This window comes from Capricornis sumatraensis, chromosome 5, assembly GCF_032405125.1.
Source record: "Capricornis sumatraensis isolate serow.1 chromosome 5, serow.2, whole genome shotgun sequence".
NCBI lineage: Eukaryota > Metazoa > Chordata > Mammalia > Artiodactyla > Bovidae > Capricornis > Capricornis sumatraensis.
Genome location: NC_091073.1, coordinates 110,277,025 through 110,303,542, shown reverse-complemented (window position 1 = coordinate 110,303,542; position 26,518 = coordinate 110,277,025). Strand labels below are relative to the sequence as shown.

The following is a 26,518-nucleotide window of genomic DNA, read 5'->3' as shown; positions in this document are numbered from 1 at the left end:
TCAGAACACACACGGGGCATCACTGAACAGAGGCAGAGCAGCCTGCCTGCCAGCAGGGTGAGACGGGGTCCCGAGGGCAAAGAGGCCAATGGTTTTAAGTGGCCAGTGTGTCTGCTGTGGTTGCTGAGCTGGTCTGCACACCTGTTAGTCGCAGGGCCAGCGTGGGAGGGCCCTGCACCACGGGCCCTATCCTCTGTCCTGTTCTGCAGCTGTTAAATGTGCAGGAAATTCCAGTATAATCCTTGCTCAGCTTACTGCTGCAGCCTCTGCCCTTAATCTCCACCTTGGATATGGGCTTGGTAGCTGTCTCTCCAAGCTCCGGCCACCCGCCTTGAAAAGGATCCTGGTGGCCTTTAAGGAGACATCTAGAGCCCACAGTGAGGAGGTGGCTTTCCTCCGGTGCCTCTGGCCCCTGCCGCCTGAGGCCAGAGAAGCTGATGCATGGATTACCTAGCAGAGGACAGTGCTGGGTCTCCGGAGGCCTGCAGCCCCAGAGAATGTCCCCCAGAGCACGTAGATGCAGAGAAATGTGCCTCCCACTCCCTGGCTGGCTGTGGAGCTGGGGGAGGCTTTTAAGATGCAGGCAGTGTCTGGGTCTAGCCAGACAGCCATTTAGAATGAGCCACTCAGGCTTGTACCATGGGGTGGAGGGGGGGGGGGGGGGCGAGGGGATACGTGTGGCCCCAGGAAAAGGGCATGAAGGAGGGTGTTGGAGCCATCGGTACATATGCAGGAGAGATGAGTAAGTGGAAGATGGTGGAAGAAAGCCCATGAGTGCCAGGAACAGTGCCTGTGAGCACAAGTGTGAGAGTGTGTAATGGAGTGTATACGAGGTAAAACGGGTGTGAAGCAGGAGAGCGTGCTGGGTGTGAGTGTGTGTGACAGCAGAAACATCCCTGCGGATCCCAAGTGTGCAGCAGGAGAGTACGTGCTGGGTGTGTGTGTGTGTGTGTGTGTGTGTGTGTGTGTGACAGCAGGCACATCCCTGCAGATTCCAAGTGGTCCTCATGCGAGTGGCAGACACCCATGAGCCCTACCCTCTCGCCCTGGGTGTGTGTGTGTGTGTGTGTGTGTGTGTGTGTGTGTGTGACAGCAGGCACATCCCTGCAGATCCCAAGTGGTCCTCATGCGAGTGGCAGACACCCATGAGCCCTACCCTCTCGCCCTGGGTCTGCCCCTACTCCGCCCCTAGTCAGGGTCTTAACTGTGTTCTGTCCCAGGAGCTGCTTCTGTGGAAACACCTGGACTAGGAGAGGAAGGTAAAAGGGGAGCGAGGAGAAAGAGAAACTTCAGGCTCAAAGCCCCCCCAGACCTCAGCCTCCCCTTTCCACCTAGTGAGGAGTGTGCTGGGGACCCAGGGCCCAGGGCCCAGGTCTGGAGACAGTGATCAGCTGGGAGGGGAAGGAGGGGTGGTCCTGCCCTTCCCACAACTCAGCCCATCACTGCCTGTTGCTCCCCTGCACTCTGATGAGAGCGGCCAGTGCTGGCCATCTTCTTGCGCCCCTCGTGAACCAATAGACTCTGAAGGAGTCCTCTTCCCCAGGCCACTAGGTGGGTACATAGGAGCCCTCACTCTGATCTTTCTGCACCAAAAATGTGCACTGCCCTGAATAAGCCCAGCTGCCCTTCTGAACAGTACCTGGCAAATCTGAGCACCCCAGCACCCATGACTTGGGCAGTTTTCCTGCACTGCCCATGTCCCACGGCTCCTTTCCCACCGAACCAGCATCTCCCCTTTCTAGAGCCTGAGTCAAGTTGCCCAGGCGGGCGCAGGGCCTGGGGTTAACTGATTGGCAACAGGCCCAGCGGCTTCTCTCCCTGGGCACTGCCAGGGACATTACAACATCAGCTAGGCTGGGCCCCTGCCAGCTCCCCCAGGGATGGGAGGAGAGAGAGTGCTAGACAGCCAAGATTGGTGGGTGCGGGTGCTGGGCAGGCAGGGCCACGCACCCAGATGTAAAGCGAGGGGGTGGAGTCCGGGGAGCAGCGAGCAGTGACTTTGGTTGCAAGTTGGGGTTCAGGGCTGGGGAGCAGGAACCCAGCTTTCCCTCCACTCCAAGGCTCCTGGGTGGTGAGGGGGGTGGGGGGCAGGATAGGCTGCGGGGAGCTGGGGGCAGGTGCCCATTCAACCTCCATGCTCCTCCCAGCTCCACTGGGATTGGAGAGATGCCATCGGAGTCAGAGGGGGTGGGCAAGCCTCTTCAGAAGGCTGGGAGCCGCCTCCTCCACGACCCCTGGCTCAGGACCCCCGATGTCAGAACCAACCAAGTGTCTCCAGAAACACAGTGGGGGACAGCAGCAGCAGGGTTATGGGGGTGTCACTACGGCTGGGCACAGGCAGAGGTTGGGTGGGGTGGGAGCCAGGTGGGCCAGTTACGCACCCATCACAAACCTCGCTCTCGCTTGGGCTGGGGGATACTCAGCGCTCCCCCAGGAGGACCCTCGGATCTGCAGAGGCCCTGTCTGGAGGGGCCCTCGACTTCTGCATCCCTGTCCCCCGGCACGCCGGCCCCCGCCCCCCAACGCCGCCTGCGACCCCCCGGCTCACCTTCGCGCCGGCCGCAGGCTCCGCAGGTCTGCGCCCTCCCCGAGGCCCCGCACTGGAGGCGCGGCTCTGGGCGCTCGTCCGGCACCTTCCGGGTCTCCGCTCGGGCGCGGGGACCCCCACCCCTCTCGGCGGCCAGGATCCACACGGCGCCGAGGGTCTCAGGGCTACGAGGCGGCCGGGGGGCGGCGGCCGGCGGCAGGGGCTGCTCCGGAGGCGGGGCGCCGGGGATGGTGCGGAGCCCGCGTCGCGCTCGTCGCAGCCGCGCTGGGTCGCGGGGCTCGCCGCCCGCTGCTCTGCGCCCGAGCGGCGGCTGCAGCGAGCGCAGCCCGGCCCGCCCCCTCCGCGTCCCTCCCAGCCCCGCCCGCCCCTCTCCGGCCCCTCGGGCCGCCCTCCCTCTCCCCTCTTCCGGGGCGCCCAGCCCGCCCTCCCGGGCCTCGGCAGCGAGTGCGCGGCCCGGGCGCGCGGGGGAGAGCAGGGTGGCGGCGCGGGGCTCGCCCCGGGCCCGCTGGTGCGCCCGGCCGGTGGACGTGGGCGCGGAGGATGAAAACCGGCCGGGCCTGGGGCGGGCGGCCGGGAGCGGGGTGCTAAGACCCCGGGGCGGGCGTGCGGGCTCCGGCTGCCGGAGAGCAACGCGACTGGTACCCAGGGCAGGGCAGGGGCCCCCTCGCCCCCTCGCCTCCCCGGCTCTTCTGCTTCAACTCTAGGAACTAAACCCACTGTTTTAGTTCCCACTCAGATTTGAATTAAGGTGGGCGTGAGCTGAGAAAAAGAGAAGAAAGTGGGTGGAGGGAAAGACAAACTGAGAATCTGGAGGGTGCGGGGGCGGGCGCGGGGTGGGGAGCGCTGGATCGGCAGGCAGGGCTGACAGTGGCTCTGACTGAGCCTTCTTCTGGGCGCCGGTGACCCGTATCTTGCTCGGCGTTGGGGCTTCTGACTCCACTCTCCATCCCTCCATCCTCCCTCCAGGGCAGGGAAGCCTGGGTCTGGAAGGGAAGGTCCTGAAGTCGCTGCCAGGCGCTTACACGGCCGGGGCAAGTCGCTGCACCTCTGGGTGCCTCTCCCTAGAGAGAGCCTCCCCACGCAGTGAGAGGCGGTGGGAGGTCCTCTCTGCGGGTGCCTGGAAACGTTGAGGAACCGAGGGGGGCACCGAGAGGAAAAAAATGTTCGTGCCCACCGGGAGCCTCCTCTCAAACCCGGGATGGGACTGGGGGGAGGGAGGGTCCATTGTTCCGGTCCTCCCAAGGCAGAGCCGAGGTCTTCCAGCGAAGTGTTGCTACCACCTGCTGGCTCTTTCAAAGAGCACAAGCATTAGGGGGAGTCTGGCCTCCCCCGCCCCAGCTCTTCGTATTACCTTGTCTTTCGCCAGTCGCCTATCTTCCCCGTTTATTCAAGGCCCCTTTATTAAAGCACTAGCTGCAAATGGGCCGGTCAAAACTGGTACTCGAGGAGCCTTCAGAAACGCAGGAAAATTGTGAAAGAGGCCTGTGAGCCAACAAGTACAATAGGCAGAACAATGAAACTCTTCAGGACGCACCTGGGAGAAACAGGCTTTAATGAATTGGGTGAATGAGTGAGAGAGAGAGAAAGATAAAGGCGGCTGAACAAGCGTTTCCTGGGCAAGGGGCTTGTTCACTGGCAGTATCTGAGTCAATTAACAAGCCTAATGCCGCTGAGGGATTCTGCGTTTGAACATCCAAACAGTAAGTCCCCTTACACTGGTGAGTTTATCTGTTTCCTCTCTTTGCTCTGAAACTCTGTGGCCTCTATTTCCAAATCAGTTCTCTCCAAGGCCTTGAGAGACTTTTGTGAAGAAACTTACCTTCACATGATGAGCAATATTACATAACTCATGATCCTAGATACAGTAATAATTTGATTGTCAGATAGTTATGGGTATCTTGGAAACTTAAAAAGGCAGATGATTAAATTATGTTAAAAATAAAAGTATCAATCAAACCAAAACATAGAAGTAACTTTAAAAAGCCCAGAAATTCCAGTAGTGATTTGCAATCCATCATGTATTAACATTAAAGCAAAAATATCTCTATTCAATTCCTTTCTATTGTCTGACATAGCTCATTGTTTATACTGCCTGTTAGTTGCCTGTAATGTGAAATTAAGTTTTTGTTATTTGAGGCTTATGTAATTAGTTATTTTTCTTTTGTTAATAAAGCGTGAGAGGCATTCAGACTTCAAAGAAAGCTTCATTGTACCCTGGAGGCAAAGAGGTTTAATTCTGTGATGACAGTTCGCCCTGTATCATAATCTCCTATGTGTTATCAAACTGAATTTTAAAAGCAGGTGGATGACATACAATGTATGGTTAAGTCGTGCTGCCAGCTGCACCTATTAAAAAGGAAAGTAATAAATTCTTTAAGTTGGACATATATCCTTTCTAAAATATATTCAGTGCCTTGCCTAGCACACATTAGGTGCTTAGAAGTATTTTAGAATAAGTGAATAAAAAATTATAGTATTTAAATTTGCTCCATCCGGAAGGCCAGGACCTAATAAAGTCTGTGGCTCACAGAATTCATTATCTTGGGACACAATCATCTACAGTGTAAGTGAGGTGAAAGTCACTCAGTCGTGTCCAACTCTTTGCGACCCCATGGACTATACAGTCCATGGAATTCTCCAGGCCAGAACACCACAGTGGGTAGCCTTTCCCTTCTGCAGGGGATCTTCCTGACCCAGAAATCGAACCTGGGTCTCCTGCATTGCAGGTGGCTTCTTTACCAACTGGAGAAGGAAATGGCAACCCACTCCAGTACTCTTGCCTAGAAAATCCCGTGGATGGAGAAGCCTGGTAGGCTACATACAGTCCGTGGGGTCACAAAGAGTCGGACACGACTGAGTGACTTCACTTTCTATCAGGGAAGCCCTCTACAATGTAAATTTGGAGCCAAAAGAAGGTCCTGAGTAGAAGCCTCCAGGTAGTTTGAGATGGTTTTTTGGTCGATTCTGCTTGTTTGTTTGTTTCCTGTTTTTGCCTCCTCCTTGGGTTTTTCTCTCTCCAACATCTACCACTCCCCAAGGATGTGCAACTTTCTCCTTTTATATTTCCCTTCAGAATGGCTAGTGTAAGCTGATGTTATTATAAACAAAGAGCTTTATAAGTCATTTCAGTGATAATAATTCTCATGAAAAGCAATAAAGGAATTTGCTGAGCCCCTCGACCTCTTATCCAAGACAGGTGTTCCATTGCTCCAGACGCACAAGCTCACAGGGTCTCTGGCTCCCCTGAACTTCAGGCCCTATGGACTCTACGGGCCGTCTTCCCAAAAGCTGGAATCTGATCTCCAAGCATTTTTTCCAATAAAAATGTCAAAAACTCAATTTATACCTTTTTTTTTTTTTATGTTTAGAAACTTCCAGAGTAAACCTTCAGGACTGGTTTGTTTGAAAGACAAATCTAGTTTGAACTGATTTGTACACCAATGGTGATTGATAACTGAATGCTCATTGGATGTAAGTGATCTTCAAAGTTTACCCATCAGAGCCTTACACTTTGACATCACTTTAACTGAAAAATAACAAAAAGACATTCAGAGGTGTTAGTACACAGAAAAAAGAGAAAGGCTCTTCTTTCCTGATAGGATGGGTGATCGGTTAGAGATTGGTGTCAGCTGGAGGTCAGGGGAAGTTGTACAGTGGTGCTTTAGACGAACCGAGGAATCTGGGGGTGCTATGGCAGCCCCAGGTCAACGAGACTTAGGTTTCTGCTCCTCCATCTTTAGGGGGCTTCCAGGTGGCTCAAGTGGTTAAAGAATCTGCCTACCAATGCAGGAGACACAGACAGGAGATGTGAGTTCAGTCCCTAGGTCGGGAAGATCCCCTGGAGGAGGAAATGGCAACCCACTCCAGTATTCTTGCCTGGAAAATCCCATGAACAGAGGAGCCTGGCGTGCTGCAGACGATGGGGTCACAAAGAGTCAGACATGACTGAGCAATTGAATGACCCACACGCATTTGTTCTCAGGTTATTGGCCCCTTATCCAGAGTTCCAGTTAGGTCTATTGGTTTCAGTCAAGAAACAGAAGATGGGCACAGAATAAAGGGCATAGTTTCAGCTGAGTTAAGGCCCTTTAAAGATCCTTTCTGGGCATTCCACCCACTGACTTCTCCTTGTGTATTATTGGCCAGGGAATGCATGTGTACCAAATAAAATTAAAGATCTATTAGTGAGGGAGGAGAAGGGGAAGCATGGTAGACCAGCAACCAGCAGTCTCCATCACAAGTGAGCTGATATGATCACAATTACCTACTTTTCCTGTAATCTATGAAGAGGACAGCTTGCCATAAGACATTCTTGAAGCCTCATCCTTCCGAAGCACCATCTTTGATACATACTTTGAATGTTCAAAGATGATTTCTAGGAAGTTAATGGAGTGAATGGAATGCTAGGCTCCTCTTCTTGCTAAAATAAGTATGACACCATCTCAAAAGAAATATCCTCTGCAGTTACTCAGATTTACATCCAGTTAAGGGATTTCCCTGGATGTCCAATGGTTAGATCTCTGTGTTTCCACTGCAGGAGGCATGGGTTCTATTTCTGCTTGGGAAACTAAGATCCCACATCACATATATCGAATGATGTGGCCAAAAAAGATAGTAGTTGAAGTTGAAAACCTCTCAGGTTTTAATAAGAATTAGGCAGTCCCCATATGCAGGACAGGGTTTACAAGTACACCACACCACTCTGTCCCTTCCCTTGCATGGGCTGTGTTCTTCTCCCTTTGGATCCAGATAAGATGCAGTGGTCAGCAACATGGAGCAGATGGTCCCACTGTCTACTCTAAAGGGTCACACAGAGTCGGACACGACTGGCGTCACTTAACAGCAGCAGCAGCTACTCTTCCAGCCAAATGCAGTCTTGTCCTCTAACTCTGGTCCTAGATTGTGTTTTCTGGAAACATCCTCATCCTCCCAGATCAGAAGGATGACCTGTGTTGCTGAAGGACCTGTCTATAGCTTTGGATGTGGCTGGGGCATTTCCTGGTTCTCAGGATGTTCCCTTGTCTTAGACCATAGCTCTCTCTCCATACATGGGCTTCCCTGATAGCTCAGCTGGTAAAGAATCCACCTGCAATGCAGGAGACCCTGGTTCAGTTCCTGGATCAGGAAGATCCACTGGAGAAGGGATAGGCTACCCTCTCCAGTATTCTGGCCTGGAGAATTCCATGGACTCACAAGGAGTCGGACACAACTGAGTGACTTTCACTCTTTCTCTCTCCATACATACGGGATTCTGGAATCATCCCACCAGACCTTTAAGCACCAGTAACAATGGGAGCAAGTCAGTGTTAAGAACAAGTAAACAACAAAACTTGAGATATTTTAAAAATCTGAGGCAAAGTGAAAAAGGAGTAATGATGTAAGAGTTTAAAGAAAAAGTTTTCACTTTATATTCTTAGTGAGTTAAAAGCAGATACAGAACCTATTTTTAAAGGTTGGGATGAAAAGGGAGTGTGAAAAAAAAAAAAGAAAGGCACAATAGCTGAAATAACATCTCAGTCATGCAGAAAAAAAAAAAGAAAAATGACTTAAAACTCCAGAAAACAAACTAGTGAAATATAACATGAACCTAGGAAGACATGCCATGTGAGACATAGTTCTCTTTTAAACAACAGAGAAGGTGAGATGTCTGAAAAATACAAAAGGGAATTCTACCCCTAAAATGACAATGCCAGAATGAGAAGACAGATCAAAAACACAAGAGAAAGAAAAAGACAAATTTAACAAAATTTATTTTAGTATCTGGCACATGCTAAGTTCTTAACAAGGATTTATGACAGAGTTGAATTAACTTCAAGGAGTCATGAGACTGAAAGAGATTTTGCCATCTTTTAAGCAAAACTGATGGGCAGAAGTCAATACCAATATATATTCTGGTAAAAGTTTTTCATTGAGGACCTTAAAAATTTATATACAGAATTCATTTTTAACAAGCGTCAAAGTCAAGATACGTTCATATTTCTTTACTGGGGCATTGATTAATGAGAAGGTCCATAGTTGTAGAATAATACCTTCAGAGTGTTCAGAAGAAAAGGATAAAACACAATTGATCATCTTGTAAAAAGCCATTTCCAACTCTTCTGCTTAGCTACCTGAAATGTAGAGGCTGAAAATCTTCAGTAATTGCCCTCCTAGTCTTTCTTACAGTTAGGAGCAGATTTCCAAAGCGAATTCTGCTTCATGAAAAGGAACTGGGGGCACTTCTGAGAAAGCCTTTAGATTTCTGATAAAAAGACACAGATCTGGCCAATCTAGTCCTTTCCCCTCTGTCTTGCTTTGAAATCATCCCTTGGACATTGGCCTGGTTTCCTACCAAATGCCACACACACACACACACACACACACACACACACAAACTCCCCCAAACAAAAAATAACTTAGTGACTGAAAACAACTCAAAGGTATTATCTTATAGTTCTGGAGGCCAGAGGTCTGAAATAGGTCTAGCTGGGTTTAAAAAAGAAAAAAATTCAAGACATAGGCAGGTCTGTGTTCCTTTTGGAGGCACTGTTTCCTTGCCTTTCCTAGGGCCATTTCTAGATACGACTGCATTCCATAACTCGTATCGTCCTCTGTCTTTATAGCCAGCAATGTTGAGCTGTGTTTTCATTGACTCTCTACCCTCTCCCTCTTCCACTTATAATCACTGATTATATTGGATCCACCCAGATAATTCTTTCTATCTCCAGTTAGGAATTAGCAACCTTGATTCCCTGTTGCCAAGCATTAGGATGTGGATATCTTTGGGGACTTTTATTCTGGTACCACAGACATAATGGCTGTAGCCACAGCATCCACACTGGCAGCTGAGCCAAAGTCAGCAACCACAAACACTTCCTGTTGCACGAAATAAAATAAACACCTATAATTGTGATTTTTGTTACCTGCAACTTCATACTTTATTGAATATAGACTCAAGTATTATATCCCCAGCTAAGGAACTATTCTTTTCAAGAGGCAGGATGAGGTCAATTCTCGAATCTGGAAATTCTTGGAACATTTACTACACAAGTCTGTTTTCCAGCAAGACATACAGCAAATGTACTCTGAACAATTAAGAGATGAATAAGCAATTGCATTCTTCATTAGGGAAACTGTGATTGAGGAAAAAGTGGTTATAATCATTGAAACTAAAATTGTAGGATAAATAAGATACAAAACAAAGTACAAACTTGCAAATCACTAAGCAGTAAGAAGAGGAACATTACATAATTGAGAGTAATTATGTGGGAAATTCTGAAAGAGATGGGAACACCAGACCACCTGACCTGCCTCTTGAGAATCCTATATGCAGGTCAGGAGGCAACAGTTAGTACTGGACATGGAACAACAGAGTGGTTCCAGATAGGAAAAGGAATACGTCAAGGCTGTATATTGTCACCCTGCTTATTTAACTTCTATGCAGAGTACATCATGAGAAACACTGGGCTGGAAGAAGCACAAGCTGGAATCAAGATTGCCAGGAGGAATGTCAATAACCTCAGATATGCAGATGATACCACCCTTATGGCAGAAAGTGAAGAGGAACTGAAAAGCCTCTTGATGAAAGTGAAAGAGGAGAGTGAAAAAGTTGGCTTTAAGCTCAACATTCAGAAAACAAAGATCATGGCATCCGGTCCCATCACTTCATGGGAAATAGATGGGGAAACAGTGGAAACAGTGTCAGACTTTATTTTTTTGGGCTCCAAAATCACTGCAGATGGTGATTGCAGCCATGAAATTAAAAGACGCTTACTCCTTGGAAGAAAAGTTATGAGCAACCTAGATAGCATATTCAAAAGCAGAGACATTACTTTGCCAACAAAGGTCCATCTAGTCAAGGCTATGGTTTCTCCAGTAGTCATGTATGGATGTGAGAGTTGGACTGTGAAGAAGGCTGAGTGCTGAAGAATTGATGCTTTTGAACTGTGGTGTTGGAGAAGACTCTTGAGAGTCCCTTGGACTGCAAGGAGATCCAACCAGTCCATTCTGAAGGAGATCACCCCTGGGATTTCTTTGGAAGGACTGATGCTGAAGCTGAAGCTCCAGTACTTCAGCCACCTCACGGGAAGAGTTGACTCATTGGAAAAGACTCTGATGCTGGGAGGGATTGGGGGCAGGAGGAGAAGGGGACGACCAAGGATGAGATGGCTGGATGGTACCACTGACTCGATGGACGTGAGTCTGAGTGAACTCTGGGAGTTGGTGATGGACAGGGAGGGCTGGTGTGCTGCGATTCATGGGGTCACAAAGAGTTGGACACGACTGAGCGACTGAACTGAACTGTGAGTTGTGCTTTTTTGAATCACTACTACCTATTGGATACTGGAAGAAAAATGAAGTGGCACATTTATGACTCACTTTGTTTGCAAGATGAAGTGGAGAGTGGATTTAGTGTTTCCCTGTATTATTCTGTTGACGACCCCAGAGTAAAGTAAATACCTCAGCATATCTCCCCAAAGAAATGTTAGATATCAGATTAATTTAATGCAGTCTATGTAAGAGGAACAGAAAAATGAGATATCAATGCTACATTCCTTGGGGGGAAAAGGCAATATTTACAGTTGCTCAGACTAATCTTTCTACTTAGAGAGATTTTTTTTCTCTCTTTTGTCATCTAGATAACTCCTATTTATTCTTAAAAGTCTCAGCTTTGAGCTGAATGTAAATGTAAAGAATGGAAGAAAATATTTGCAAATTAAATATCTGATGTGTTTATTATCCATATTATATAAAGGACTCCTCAAACTCAACGACAGAAACCCAACAGTCCAATTCAAAAATGGGCAAAGAACTTGTATAGACATTTATCCAAAGAAGATATACAAATGTCCAATGAGCACATGAAAAAAATTTTCATTATCATTCATTATTAGGGAAATGCAAATAAAAACAACAATCAGATACCACTTCATATTTCCTAAGATGCCTATAATTAAAAAAATGGAAAATAGAAAGTGTTGCTTGAGGAGAAATTGGACTGCTAGTGTATTGCTGATAGGGAATGTAAAATGATATAGCAGCTGTGGCAAACAATTTTGTGGTTTTATAAAAAGTGACATGTAGAACTACCAAATGCCCCAGCAATTTAACTTCTACGAATATATCCCCCAAAATTGAAAGCAGGAACTAGGATAGATATTTGTACACCAATGTTCATAGCAGCATTATTCCCAATAGCTAAAAGGTTGGAACACTGCAGTGTCCATCAACTAATGAACAGATAAACAAAACGTGGTATATATGTATAATGAAATATTGCTCAACCGGTAAAGAGAATGACACTGTGATATATGCTACATGGATGGACCTTGGAAATACTAAGCTAGGTGAAATAAGCCAGATATAGAAGAACAAATATTGTACAGAGTTTTGTTGTTCAGTTGCTCAGTCCTGTCCGACTCTTTGCGACCCCATGGGCTGCAGCACACCAGGCTTTCCTGTCCTTCCCCATGTCCTGGAACTTACTCACACTCACACCACTGAGTCAGTGATGCCATCCAACCATCTCATCCTCTGTCATCCCCTTCTCCTCCAGTTTTTTGAGGTAGCTAGATAAAGCAAATTCATAGAGACAGAAAATAGAATAGAGGCTGCCAGGGGCTTGGAGAGAGGGAGGGAGAATTATTGCTTAATGGGTAGGGAGTTTTGTTGGGGAAAATGAACACATTTTAGATATAGATAGTGGTGATGGTTACACAGCATGGTGAATGTATTTAATGCTAATGAATTGTGATTAAAATGATAAATGTGAAGTTACATATATTTTATAACAATATAACAATCTTAGCTCACAGATGGCTGGTTTAGGGAAAACTTCTGAAATCCTATTATATTCACTCACTGATGACTATGCTTTTTCTTTCATCACATTATCCTGGTTTGTAAGTATGTATTTATTTGTGGGGGTTTTCAGGAATGTTTTTCTCTTCTCTGGAACTGTATATATAATGATTTCCCTGTCGGGTTTGCTTATCTCCAGTAGTGTCTAGCTCATTGAAATAATTTGGTGTAAAATTTTTTATTGAATTATTTTTTCCAGTATTATGGAAGAAAACTAAAATACAATCTTGAGTACCACATGCTTTGCAATTATCTAAATCTTTTCTAGCCATGACATTTATAAAGCTGACTAATTTTAATAGGTCATTTAAAAATATGATTTAGCAAATGTGGCATGACTAGGCCACACAGAAACACCGAGAAACAAGTCCAATTATTCTATTGTTACATCACATAATTATTCATGATCAAATTATAGGTTGTAGAAAGGACGATTATTCCTAATGCTCTCTGAGACATCATTTTCTTTAATCTGAACTTGATAGGGATTGAATGATTTAGGAAGGGATATGGCCACACATTCTGATTTTAGGTGATTCATCTGAAGACTGAGAATCATGGTAAATAAACAAAGTTTACTCTGAAAATACACATATTTTGTTGTTATTGTTCAGTCGCTAAGTCATGTCTGACTCTGCGGCTCCATGAACTGCAGCACGCCGAGCTTCCCTGTCCTTCACTATCTCCCTGAGTTTGTTTAAACTCATGTCCGTTGAGTCTGTGATGGCATCCAACCATCTCATCCTCTTTCATCCTCTTCTCTTGCCCTCAATCTTTCCCAGCATCAGGGTCTTTTCCAATGAGTCAGTTCTGCATCAGGTGGTCAAAGTATTGAAGCTTCACTTTCAGCACCAGTCCTTCCAATGAATATTCAGGACTGATTTCCTTTTAGGATTGACTGGTTTGATCACTTTGCTGTGCAAGAGAGTCTCAAGAGTCTTCCCCAGCACCACAGTTTGAAAGCATCGATTCTTTGGTGCTCATCCTTCTTTATGGTCCAACTCTCACATCCATACATGGCTGCTGGAAAAGCCATAGCTTTGACTATACAGACCTTTGTTAGCAAAGTGATGTCTCTGCTTTTTAATACACTGTCTAGATTTAATTTAACAAAGTGGGAAGTATTATGGATATACACACGTAATAACTTGCAAAAAACTTTTCAAACAGTTTTTAACAGTTCAAAGGATAAACAACAAAGAAAAGTGAGGCTTGCTCCAGCTCCAATTTTCTTTTTCTTTTCTCTTTCGACTAGAGTTTAAGATTTAAGAATAGTTTCTTTGCTGAATACTTTAGATTCTGAATACCTGGCAGAATATTGACAGACATTATTCTGTAAGCATATTTAAAAAGCAAATCTCCTTCTAGTCAAATGCTTTTTTTCTCTTTTTTTTTTAGTAGTCATGATAATGCTGGTGAGGCTGGTAGATTCAGTGCTGCTTAAAATGGGAAATTTCTCTAGTTCACATTAACTATATCGAAGTTATTTTACTGTGTGCCTATTCTTTCTTAATCTGCTTTGTTATTAAGAAGTACATTCTCTGGTTGCGCCACTTAGTCTGTTTTTCCAAAGAGAAACAATTTCATGTTTTTTGTAAATAAATGATTAAGACTGTTTCTGTTGGGGCTCTAATAAGTTTGTGTATGCTTATGATGTGTGTCTTTCTCCGTGATCTAGGGTTTTCCCATCTGCTAAATGCCACTGAATAGTTTCACAAAAAAGGCTGCTGAGAAACTGGTTGGCAGAGAAACAACATTCAAGCAATAGAAGTTAGTATAATATGATAGAGAATGTTTGGGGTGTTTTTTTTTTCCTCTTGGCAGCTGGTTTGAAAATTCTCTTTGGGGAAAGTTTTGTTTTGTTGTGTTTGGAGGAAATGTGTTGGTGAGCTATTTGGGGGAAGAGCAATTGCATCATGTATACTCAGATACAGCAAGTTGCTCCTAAGCTGCGCTCTGAATCCAATTCTTACATCAGGGCAGCTGTCACTTTGAATTTTTTGGCTGAAGGCTAAGCGTCAAAGAATTGATGCTTTCAAACTGTGGTGCTGGAGAAGACTCTTGAGAGTCCCTTGGACAGCAAGGAGATCCAACCAGTCCATTCGAAAGGAAATCAACCCTGAATATTCATTGGAAGGATTGATGCTGAAGCTCCAAGATTTTGGCCACTTGATGCGAAGAGCCAACTCATTGGAAAAGACCCTGGTGCTGGGAAAGACTGAGGGCAGGAGGAGAAGGGGGCGACAGAGGATGAGATGATAGGATGGCGTCATCGCCTCAATGGACATGCGTTTGAGCAAACTCCTGGAAATAGTGAAGGGCAGGGAAGCCTGGCATGCTGCAGTCCCTGAGGTCGCAGAGTTGGACATGATTTAACTGAACAACAGCAACAATTATATGCTTATGTAAATTCGGGTATAGCAGCAGGAGCAGGGCTAAATTGCTTTACATAATAAAGGGGTGAGTGTTTAGGGGGTTGTATTTAATTACTTCTTAAATAGCAATTAGGTGGAAATTTCATGATAGCACACTTTCTTCTCAATAAAATGTACTGGTCAAGGATGTAGCTGTCAGCAACACTACTTCCTGTTTCTGGGTTTATCGGTTTGAGGCAGGGCAGGGGGCGCCAGTGGGTGGATAATGACAACCTGGTGGTGGCCTCACAGCTCTCTCTCCTCAGATTCCTGTTCTACCAAAAGGCGGGTGTATCATGGTAATAAAGGCTACTCTCCCTGGGGCAGGACACTTACGTTTGTTTCCCAGGAGTCATGTGAGGAAATCCCTTAACAATTTTTTTTTTTTAATTTTAATGCCCCGAGGCACATGGGCTCTTAGTTCCTGGGCCAGGGATTGAACCAGCACCCTCTCCATCAGAAGCACAGAGTCTTAACCACTGGATGGCCCAGGGATGTCCTAACGATTATTTTTGTCTTGTTTAAGATATTAAAGAATAATTTTATTTCTAATTTACTAATGAAGCAAAAGTGTAAGCAAACCAGGTCCCTTAAGAAAGCATTGGCAGATAAGGCTTATTGCTCTCAGTACAGGCAGGCATGTATCTTTAAAAAAGAATGCAAAGACTTCTGAGTTACCTTTCTTAAGATAATGGTCATATCTGTTAGTACCCGTGTTCCTTTTCCCTAAAATGTAAAAATAACTTTGCCTGGAGGGCCACTTGAAGACTTTAATGTGCACTCTGAGATAAAAGGAGGAGGATCTGGGGAAATAAAAGAGACGGTAAAACTGAAGGGAGAGAATTCAGAGGGGAGGGGCCATGTGCTGAGTTTGCAATTCATCATAATGTTTGCAATTCATCATAATGTTTGCAACTAGATATAACCTGTGTCACCTCCTGTGAAAAAGCTTAATAGGCAGGTAGGTGGCACAGTGGTAAAAAATCTGCCTGCCAATGCAGGAGATTCAGGAGACCTGAGTTCAATCCCTGGGTCAGGAAGATTCCCTGGAGGAGGAAATGGCAACCCACTCCAATATTCTTGCCTGGAAAATCCCATGGACAGAGGAGCCTGATGGGCTATAGTCCAAAGGGTTGCACAGAGTTAGCCACAGCTGAGCATGCACGCAACAACAACAATTCTTTATCTATGGTCTCTTTTTTTGTTCAGTCGCTAAGTCATGTCTGACTCTTTGTGACCCTATGGACTGCAACAAGCCAGGCTTCTCTGTCCTTCACTATCTCCTGGAATTTGTTCAAATTCATGTCCACTGAGTTGGTGATGCCATTTTACTGACCTGATATAAATGAATAGAAGGATCTTGGGGATCACATTTTTTTAAAAAGGAAGATGAGAAAAATAACAACACCCAGTCTCTGAATTATTCCTTTGAGAGGTGCTAGCCATCAACCAGGAATACCCATTTAAGACTTTTGTTGTTTAGTCACTAAGTCATATCCAACTCTTTTGCAATGCCAGGGACTGTAGCCTACTGGATTCCTCTGTCCATGGGATTCCCCACTGGAATGGGTTGCCATTTCCTTTCCCAGGGGATCTTCCCAACCCAGGAACTGAACCCACATCTTCTGCATTGCAGGTGGATTCTTTACCACTGAGCTACCTGGGTAGCCCATTTAGGAGTTTCCCTGAGTGAGAAAGAAACTTCTACCATGGATGTGCCATTATGAAGTTTAGAGTTTGCTTGTTACAGCCAGGAATGTTCTCCTAACTGATATATTATGCTGGTCTATGGAGAAATTAGTGATTGTTCATGTGTATGGCAGAGTCCAAGGACCGGAGAAGACAGTTATCTTATTGTTAGCATATGGAGCAGTGGTTTGAGTGGGACATGGTTGAAAACCAACATGTCAGCCTCTATTCCAGAGCTCTTCCTATCATGAGTACGTTGCAGGGAAGGAAGGAAAAGAAAGCATTGAATAACCCAAAACATGGCTGCCTCAGTCCTTGCTTCTATAGCTGGTAATGAGGTCTAAATGAATAGTCATTGCACTCTTCTTACACACTCCTAGCTCAATTCCACTTTCACTTTAACCCTCCACCAGCGCTTCAGCAAGACAGAGTTCTTTTTTGGTTGGATGAATCACACCTTCATTCCCAGGGGATCTGAGCCCGTAGGGTCCTAGCTTCAACGGGATTCTGCAGTTTTCACTGTCTACGAGTAATGGACAGAGAAACACTAGAGGCCCTCCAGTGTGGCTCTGGGTTCTAGGCACAGTCCTGGTCAACATCATTACGTAACAACCCCCAGACCTCCCTTTGGTCATGGGGACCATTCACTCAAGCTAACACAGGGACCACTTTATGAATATATGTCAAAAATATGTACCCATTACTGCTTAACTTTCCCCTATGCTTTTCATCTTTTTTTATGTGCTTGTTTGCTTTTTGGAGGGCCAACATTTTTCCATTTTTCTCCTGAAATTTTCATTTAAGTAAAAGTTTTTCACTTCTAACGACTCTCTCTTGTTGATTTTTTTTCTCTTTTATCCTTTTGTTAACCAGTGGACATAATATATGCTCAAATATTTCTGAAAAGAAAAAAAGAGACTTGGATTTCAGTTAAGGTCCTAGTCTTTGCCCTTGATGTAAGAGATTTTGAGGTATGGAGACGTCATTGTGGCTTATACATAATTTGGTTTGTACTTTATGCTAACTAAAGCAGCCTGTCTTATGGCCTGACAAACATACCTTATGCATCTACTTTAATGTTAAGGGAAAGATTGTCACTCATCCAGTTTTACAAAGAGTTATGTTGCGATCCTCTGCAGTCACTCACCAACAGTGTGCCTGGAGGGAAATTCAGGTTCGGCAAAACAGGATGAAGCATTCTATGCTTTGAATTTATAGACTGTCTCCTACATAGTTAAGATGAATATCTAAGGAAGAATTTCAGTGATCTCAGATTCTTGCTTCTTCCCATACTTGGAAAAACACTAAAATCATTCACTTGAGATATCTGTTCTTTGTGATCAGCAGTAATCTTTCACCAGGCTGTATATTAGACTATGTGTTGTTATGGTTTAGTCACTAAGTCTTGTCTTGACTCTTTTGCGACCCTATGGACTATAGCCCACTAGGCTCCTCTGTCCTTAGGATTTCTCATGCAAGAATACTGGAATGGGTTTCCATTTCCTTTTCCAGGGGACCTTCCTGACCCAGGGATTGGACCCATGTCTCTTGCACTGGCAGGTGGATTCCTTACCTCTGAACAACCTGGGAAGTCCCAGAATATGGGTATTTATAGCCAAAGGATTTCATGTATATACTGCCTCTTTCCTTACCTCTTTGGAGCAGCCCCTTCAGAGCTGCTAAGAGGCTGTTTCCCAAACTGTAGCCCTCAGTTTAGCTTGAATAAAACTCTCTTCTGTTCTTATTATAGAGTGTTTATTGGTTGTTTGTGCAAACAGCCTGACTTACCTCTGTCTCCTTTGGAGTTAATATTCTGTTTTGACTGGGTCTTTTCCTTTATGTTCTTCAGTCCATGGGGTCACAAAAAGTCGGACGTAAGTGACTAACACTTTCCCTTGCCTTTATGTTACTACATAAGTAAGAGTAATTGATAACACCTGTGACACAATCCCCCGGTTCTTAGTGCTTTAACCCTGTAGACGTTTGTGTGTGTTTGCTTAGTTTCCTCTTCGTGTAGTGTCCGATGCATATCTTCCTGGTCGGGAAGCTCACCTGAACAGCTCTTCTAATGAAAGCTGATTCTGAGAGCCAGGACATGCCACACAAACCTTCCTACTGATGTCACAACAGTGAGAGAGGAGGACCACACATGGGAGATTTGGTGTTTGGGGCCAAGCCTGGAAATGGCACATGTTTCTGCTAACCCTCCATATTCAGAACTAGCTGTCTGGCTGGATCTGGAGGCAAGGGATCTGGGAAACATTATTTTCCTATACTCCCAAGAGGTTAATAAAATGGTATGATAGATCTATAGCGTGTCATTGCCACAGCTGTTTTTCTTGGAAAACCAAGTATCTACTGATACTGAGCACACAGACACACACGCTGATACTCCATCATCCAGTCATGTTCATGAAATAAGCATAAGTGACCTGTAACTGACAACAGTTCTCCTGATAGTGTGGTCTTTCCCCTGCACGAGAAAATTGACTGCACATGCTCTTTGTGGGTGTGGTATATGGACTACCAGGCTTTACTCTAAGATAAGCAAGCTGGCAACCTCTTCTCTTAAAGTCATTGCCCCTCTTAAGTTAACAGTTTAATTCCTCTGAAAGGTATTTTTCCAGCTTTATGTTACAGACATTTTCCTTATACACATTCATATATACAGAGGTCTGAAAGGAGGCTCTGACTCAGCAGTCATTGAGTATACAGCTTTGACACCAATTGTCTTGTATTAAGTTCTTTCTCAAGCTCTGACTACCTCCATCCCTGTGGACTTAAGGATGGACTTAAGTTCATCCCTGTGGACTCTGTCCACAGCTGCTGTGGTCCTGCCTCAGCTGTGACTTTCTCCTTTACCTGTGCTGAACTGTGTCTCTCTTTACTCTCATATCTCAATTTGGCTGTAGCCATCTTTGCTCTTAGACTTCCCAGGTGGTACTCATGGTAGAGAACCCGCCTGCCAGTGCAGGAGATGTAAGAGACATGGGTTCAATCCCTGAGTTGGGACGATCCCTTGGAGGAGGGCATGGCAACCGACTCCAGTATTCTTGCTGGGAGAATCCCATGGACAGAGGAGCCTGGAGAGCTACAGTCCAGGGGGTCACATAGAATCGGACATGACTGAAGCAGCTTAGCATGCAGGCATATCTTTGATTTCTCACAAACTCAGAAAATCTTGATTTGCTAGTATTTTCCTTCCAGTATTCAGCAAGCATATTAATTTCTTCTATTTTATGCTCGTTACCAAAACTTATATTTCAGTAGCTTGTTGCTCTTTTGGGGGTGTGAAGGGCAAAAAAATATTTTCTTCAAACTGTTATCTTGAACTAAAAGTGCTCATTTCCTCAACTGTTAAATGGTCTAGGTATCAGTCTTATAAAGATTAAACATATACTTTGTACATGTCTGGGCTTCCCTGGTGGCACTTGAGGTAAAGAATCCACATGCCAACGCAGGAGATGTAAGAGACACGGGTTTGATCCCTGGGTTGGGAAGATCCCCTGGAGGACGGCATGGCAGCCTACTCCAGTATTCTTGCTTGGAGAATCCCATGGATAGAGGAGCTTGGTGGGCTACAGTGTGCTGCTGCTGCTGCTGCTGCTGCTGCTGCTAAGTCACCTCAGTTGTGTCCGACTTTGTGCGACCCCATAGATGGCAGCCCACCAGGCTCCCCTGTCCCTGGGCTACAGTCTACAGGATCGCAAAGAGTCGGACACGACTGAAGTGACTTAGCATTAACGTTAGCATTCGTACATGTCCACGACAATCTAAATATGCAGTAAATTTTAAAAATAATGAATTATTTTAAAAATTAAAAGTACCAGATATCTGCCTCTCAGAATCATTACGAGGGTTAAAGGAGACACTATATGTAAAATTACACAGAAGTGACTTCAGGGGGAGTGAATTATGTGACCCCAAAATATACTACTTTGTCATGTGGCTTCTTATGAGCGGATGACAAGCAAGGCCTCACAGACTCAGGAAGAGGTATATTTGTTTGTTTTTCTTTCCCCTTATTGCCTAAAAGAATTTAGATAGAGGGCCTATACCAGGAAGAGAGCTAGTATAAGAGATAGCTTTTTTATTGGTTGTGCTGGGCTGGGCTAATCTCTACTTGCAGTGCAGGTATTTCTCTTTGTGAGGGGCTTCTCTTGTTTCAGAGCACAAGCTCTAGGGTACATGGGCTTCAGAAGTCGTCACTCGCAGGCTTTGGAGCCCAAGCTTCATAGTTGTGGCCCAAGGACTTAGTTGCTCCACGGCATGTGGGATCTTCCCAGACCAGGGATCAAACCTGCGTCTCCTGCATTAGCAGGTGGATTCTTTATCACTGAGCCACCAGGGAAGCTTCAGGGCTAACTTTTTAGATCAGAAAGACTTAGCTGCAGAGCTTGGCAAACTTCTGCTCTCCCCATCTCCCTAAATTGTCTTCCTCCCCCTTTGAAGTCCCCAAACCCTTACCCCCTTCTTCTTTGCTCAGAATGGCATGTAAACTTCAGTTGCCTGTCTTAGAACCTCCTATCTTTGGGATTCCCATATGTATGAAATTTATTTTTTTCTTCTGTTGATCTGTCTGATGCCAATTTAATTGCTAGACCAGCTAAAGAACCTAGAATAGAAGAAGGGAAAAGATTTCCTTCCCTATGTGGTATTTATGTAGTATTTAAGAGTGAAGTGTTGTTGCACTCTCTCTTTCTAATCCAGGCCTCTTGAATGCAAGAGTGATCTGAACCCCCAGGCCCTAGTGAGGACGCAGGGGAAGGAAGCACATCACAGGGACAGAATCTGAGCTCCGGGCAAGTGGTCTGATTGACCCATTACTGTAGAAGATCAAAGAGACCAACAAAGGATTGGCCTCAGGGAATTTATTTCCCCTGGCCTAAGCATTCACATTTCCTTTTAATTACGGATTTATCTGAGCATCTGTGTGTCAGCAATTTATCCACAAGACTGCCATCTTCTCCTCCCTGTATACCATCCCTGTGGCTAAGTGATTTTCTGTCCCCCACCCCCAGCGAAGCTTTCTATGAATAACTTCTGGGTGCTGAGAGGACATGTTTCTCGTTCTGGTTTACTCAAAAGCTCTGAGGGTTTTGATAATGAGTTGGCAGGAAGGAAGGGACAGAGCTTTGAAAATGTTAGGTAGGTAGGATAGGGAAAAGGAGTCCAAAATGGCAGTGGCTAAAAGACAAAGAAGGGAAAAGCCCGCAAAAATAGAGCAAAAGAAGGTCCGAGGACCTGAGCGAGGACACTCCCGGCTGGCCCAATTTACAGAGGACAGGCCCAGGGAGAGATAAACATATGAAACGAGGAGCCAAAGCTCGCTCTCTCTCTCGCTCTCTCTCTCTCTCTCTCTCTCTCTCTCTCTCTCTCTCTCGCTCTCTCTCTCGCTCTCTCGCTCTCTCGCTCTCTCTCTCGCATGCTGGGGCACTCTTCTCTTCACGTCTTTGGATCGACATGTCCTCACGCCTCAAAGATGGATTTTCCTGCTATCTTCTAAATAAAATAGAGCTGTAACACTGAGCTGTAACGCTGATTTGTCTAAGCTATAACATGGTCCTTTTGAGACCTGAGAGCTATAACACGGTCTGTCCAAGACCCGAGAGCTGTGACACGCCGAGGGGGCTTTAAGTCCGTCACTCCAAATCTTTGTTGTGACGAGACAAAGAACCGAGGAACATACACTCGTGTGACAGAAAGAATAAAGAGGAAAGAAGTAGCTTAATAAACATGGAGGGTATTTAAAAGGATAGCTGTGGGTATGAAAATGTGAATATTACGATTATTAGAAAGCTAGGTCCGGAAATTAGAGGACAAAGAGAACATGGGGTAAACAAGTAAAACAATTGTCCAGGTGTGCCTCCGCCTTGACTTTTTCTGTAAGTTTAGGATCTTTGGGATGAAACATTGGCTACACAGAACACTTTACATTAGCAGGTTGATTCTCTTTTCTTTTCCCTCTGTTCTTCCTGTCCCGGAGTGCACCCTCGTCTGTTAAAGGCAGCCATTGTTTTGCACTGAGATTCAGCTCTATAACACATCTGATGATGAATAATTGTCACCAGACCCACTCCAGCAGTCCTTGTGTTCCTCTTTGTTTCCTACATCTGTGCCCTGAAGTTAACTGTGAGCACCATCCATGTGTTGTCTTATACAGTCAATGAGCAAGTATCTAAGACAAAGATGTCCCTTCTGAGTTTACATCAGTCAGGTTATGCATTCTTCTGCTGGTAAGAGATGTTAAGTCATCCTGGCTTAAAAAACCCAGTTTTTAACAATTTTGCATAAAAGAAGTCCAGAGGGAGGCAGCCTTGAGCTGTTAAAAAGGCTATGGGGTGGGGTTTTTGGCAAGAAAGACATTTCTCTTTCACATAAAAGCATGAATGTAAGTAGTTCAGGGCAGTTGTGGAAGCTGCATGATAATCGGTGACCCAGAATGACTTTCTGCTTTGCACTTTCTACATTAGCAATCCTCAACCTTTTCAGCACCAGGGACCAGTTTCATGGAAGCCATTTTTTCCATGGATGGAGTTGGGGGGATTGTTTGGGGGATGATTCAAGTGTGTCACATTTATTGTGTACTTTATTTTTATTATTATTGTGTCAGTTCTAGCTCAGCTCATCAGGCGTTAGATCTCTGAGGCTGGGGACCTAGAGTACTAATAGTCTAAGATTGAGTGAAAGGCATCCCACTGACATACCCAGGAGCAGAACAGAGGGAAGGGAACAAACAGTCATATTGGCTTCCTTTCAGGACTTTTAGTGAAAGCAGCGCACAACTGGCCCTTACATCTCACCACCAGAGCTCCATCACTTGATTATGCCTTGTTATAAGCAAATCTGGGAAAGAGAATTTTTATTTCCAGTTTCCATGTATGCAACTAAACTTAATTGTGATTTATGAGAGTAGAAGGAGTAGAGAGCAGATATTGGGAGACAATTAGCAGTTTCTGCCATTATAGAATATTTTACTTGGTACAGAACATGGGTAAATAAATAAAGAAGATGATAAAGTCAACCACTTTAAGGCAAACAGAATTTTAATCCAGGGAAATCAATAAAAATTAAACAAGAGAGTAATTGTAATTATAGCTGTGTGACTTTGCAGTAGACAATTCCTTATGAAGTCATAATAATATAAACACCATTTTAATTTTCATCTTTCAGAGTCCACTTACAGACATGGCACAACATACCTGATTATGCTACCAGATGGAATCTAAGTGAAACCAACCTTGACAATGTTGAAGTAAAATTATAGATGATAAATTAAGTGCATGGGAGGAAGAAAAAGAAACAAAGGTTTAGGATATCAGTGTCATCATATTATAAAGTGAACAATGCATTTTTAAAGGATAAAGGAATAAAGATGAAAGGATGTGTGAAGTGTGAATATTGCTTAGAGGCACAAAAGTAATTAATAGACTTTATATAAATGGTGATATAATTATGTGGGAGTTTGGGGCTTAATTAGGAGAGGGAGTAAGTGACCTAAGCGCTCATCTATTAAAACTCTACCATGTTGCTGCTGCCGCAGGAGGAGGGGGCTGAGGGAGGGATGGAGTGGGAAGTTGGGGTTAGCAGATGTAAACTTGTATATATAGGATGGATAAACAAAGTCCTACTGTATAGCACAGAGAACTATATTCAATATCCTATGCTAAACCACAATGGAAAAGAATATTAAAAATGTATAAATGTATCTACATATGTTTAAGAGGATCACTTTGCTGTACAGCAGAAATTAACACATTGTAAATCAACTACCGTCTTCCCCGGTGGCTCAGTGGGTAAAGAATCTGCCTGCAATACAGGAGACACGGGTTCGATTTGTGGGTCGGGAAGGTGCCCTGAAAGAGGAAATGGCAACCCACTCCAGTATTCTTGCTTGGAGAATCCCGTAGACAGAGGATCCTGGCGGGCTATAGTCCATAGGGTCGCAAAGAGTCGGACATGACTGAAGCGACTAAGCACAAATCAACTATACTTCAATAAAATATGTTGATGAGAAAGACTCTACCACCACACACTAATTGGCTTCCTCTTCCCAGTGCGGGGTATCCCATGTTTAATATGCTGCCGGGAGAGCTTCTCTCGGGCTGTCGGGGGAGCTTCTATGGACTTAGAAGGTAGATAACAGGATGTCAAATGTGGAATGATAATATCAAAGGTATACACTGGAGGAACAGATGAATGCGCACAGAAATGAATTGTAATCCTTTTCCCAAAAATGCATTTATTTATTTGTTTGGCTGCGCAGGGTCTTAGCTGCCATATGCTGGGATCCTTGATCTTCGTTGGGTCATGCAGAATCCTCAGTTGCAGCATGTGAACTCTCCCCATGCAGGGGACCCAGGTTAGATCCCTGATCAGGGAACTAGATCCCACAGGCTGCAACTAAGAATTTCCGGTCCTTGATACAGGAGGATTTCTATTGCTCCAAGAGATGCATCAGATTAACCCACTGTGATACAATAAACCATTCAAACCACCTGTACTGAGTGACCTTCTTATCCCTTCTCCCAAGTAAAAGGATATGCAGCCTTAAGAATATCTCCCCAGAGCCTTGACAATTACAATTTTCACGATCAAATTTTAAATTCATAAATTGGCACTCTAACTTATAGAGCAACCTTTTCCTTGAACTCAAATAGATCAAAAGAGGCTGATCTGCCTTTTCTATGCGGGTCCAAGTGGATGAGCCTGTGAAGCCACAAATGCAGCTTGGGCTGTGATCGCTTCACTAAGGTGTGTGGCACCAAGAGAAAGCCTTCAGGGGTCCGCACAGCAGATGGCTGAGTGTCCCAATCTCCTTATTTGCCTTTCTCTCAACTCCTTAATGTGTTTTAAAGGGAGTTAAACCTTAGTCTCAAAAACTGGGGAATATGGGCTTCATGAAGTTGTCTTCTGCCCTTGATCCCTTTGCCTGGGCTTCTTGGACATTTGGTGATTCTCCTTGTGCTTCTTTGTATCCAAAGCTTCTTTCCAAATAGGAATGTTGTTCTTTCCTTACACTCATTCGCTTCTGTTTCAACTATGCCTCATATTAGGTTCTCGAGTCCTGCTTTTTCATTCCATGAGCACACGGGTTCAAATCCTGTCTCTACCCAGCTAGGAGTGTTCAGTGAGAAAAACTATTTATCAACTTTAGAACTCATTATTTCCATCCATAAACATAATGAGTTGACTTTAATGAGCTATGAGGACCTCCCGTGGTGGGAATTAACGGGGATTAATTAAGCTATGGACTCATGGATAGACTGGAAAGATTCACCAAGACTGACAGTTCCCAAGGTAATCAACCAAAGAGATGATTTCATTTCAACGTAAATATAATTCAAGAGTTTGAAAGTGATAGTAATCATTTTATTTATTTAGTCTAGGGACAATAGGTAATGCTTTGTAATAGTTTCCTGTGTTAAGAGCCAAGAGCCCTCCCTCTTCTAAGCCCTGCTGACCAGGGCCACTCCTTTAATGAGAGTCTCATAATCACTCATCCTCCCAAGGCCTCTTTCAACTGCATGCTTGTGTTCGCTACGCTGCCTTAGTTGGAAACTGCTCCCGAGCCCCGGCTCTCTGCAGTCAATGTCACTCACACCAGCTCCACCCTTCTTCCCTCCTTTCCTTCTCTTCTTCCGCCTTTCCTTCCCATACCCCTCCATCCCTCCCTTCCCCCTTGCGCCCTTTCTTCCCTTTCCCTTCCCCCTCATCTCTTTCTGTCTTTGTCTGGCACATTCAGGCTGCATTTTACCTACTTGTGTGCGTCTCAGAGGTTACTGGCTTATTTATCTATATTCAGTGCATCTTACGAACACTGCCAGCGTCTCCAGCTACTTGCCTCTAGGTTTCTTTATCTTCTTTATTTGCTTTCTTGTCTCTATAACAGATTCTAACATTCTCATAATGGTAGATCTGTAACACATACAAATGTTAGATACATGCCAAATGTAAATAACATGTCATAGGCACATTATAAATGTTTTTTAATCCCTTCTTTCTTGGTTTTTCATTACACTGAAAA

The 26,518-nt window shown here is 44.8% G+C and overlaps 1 gene segment (V, D, J or C); it reads left to right on the top strand.

Annotated features, from left to right (window-relative positions):
- Positions 1–4,211: 4,211 nt before the first annotated feature.
- Positions 4,212–26,518, top strand: part of LOC138079746 (T cell receptor beta variable 30-like) — a 39,613-nt gene continuing 17,306 nt past the window's right edge. Inside the window, 1 exon segment of the V gene segment in view lies at positions 4,212–4,266. Within this exon segment, the coding sequence occupies positions 4,212–4,266 (55 nt within the window).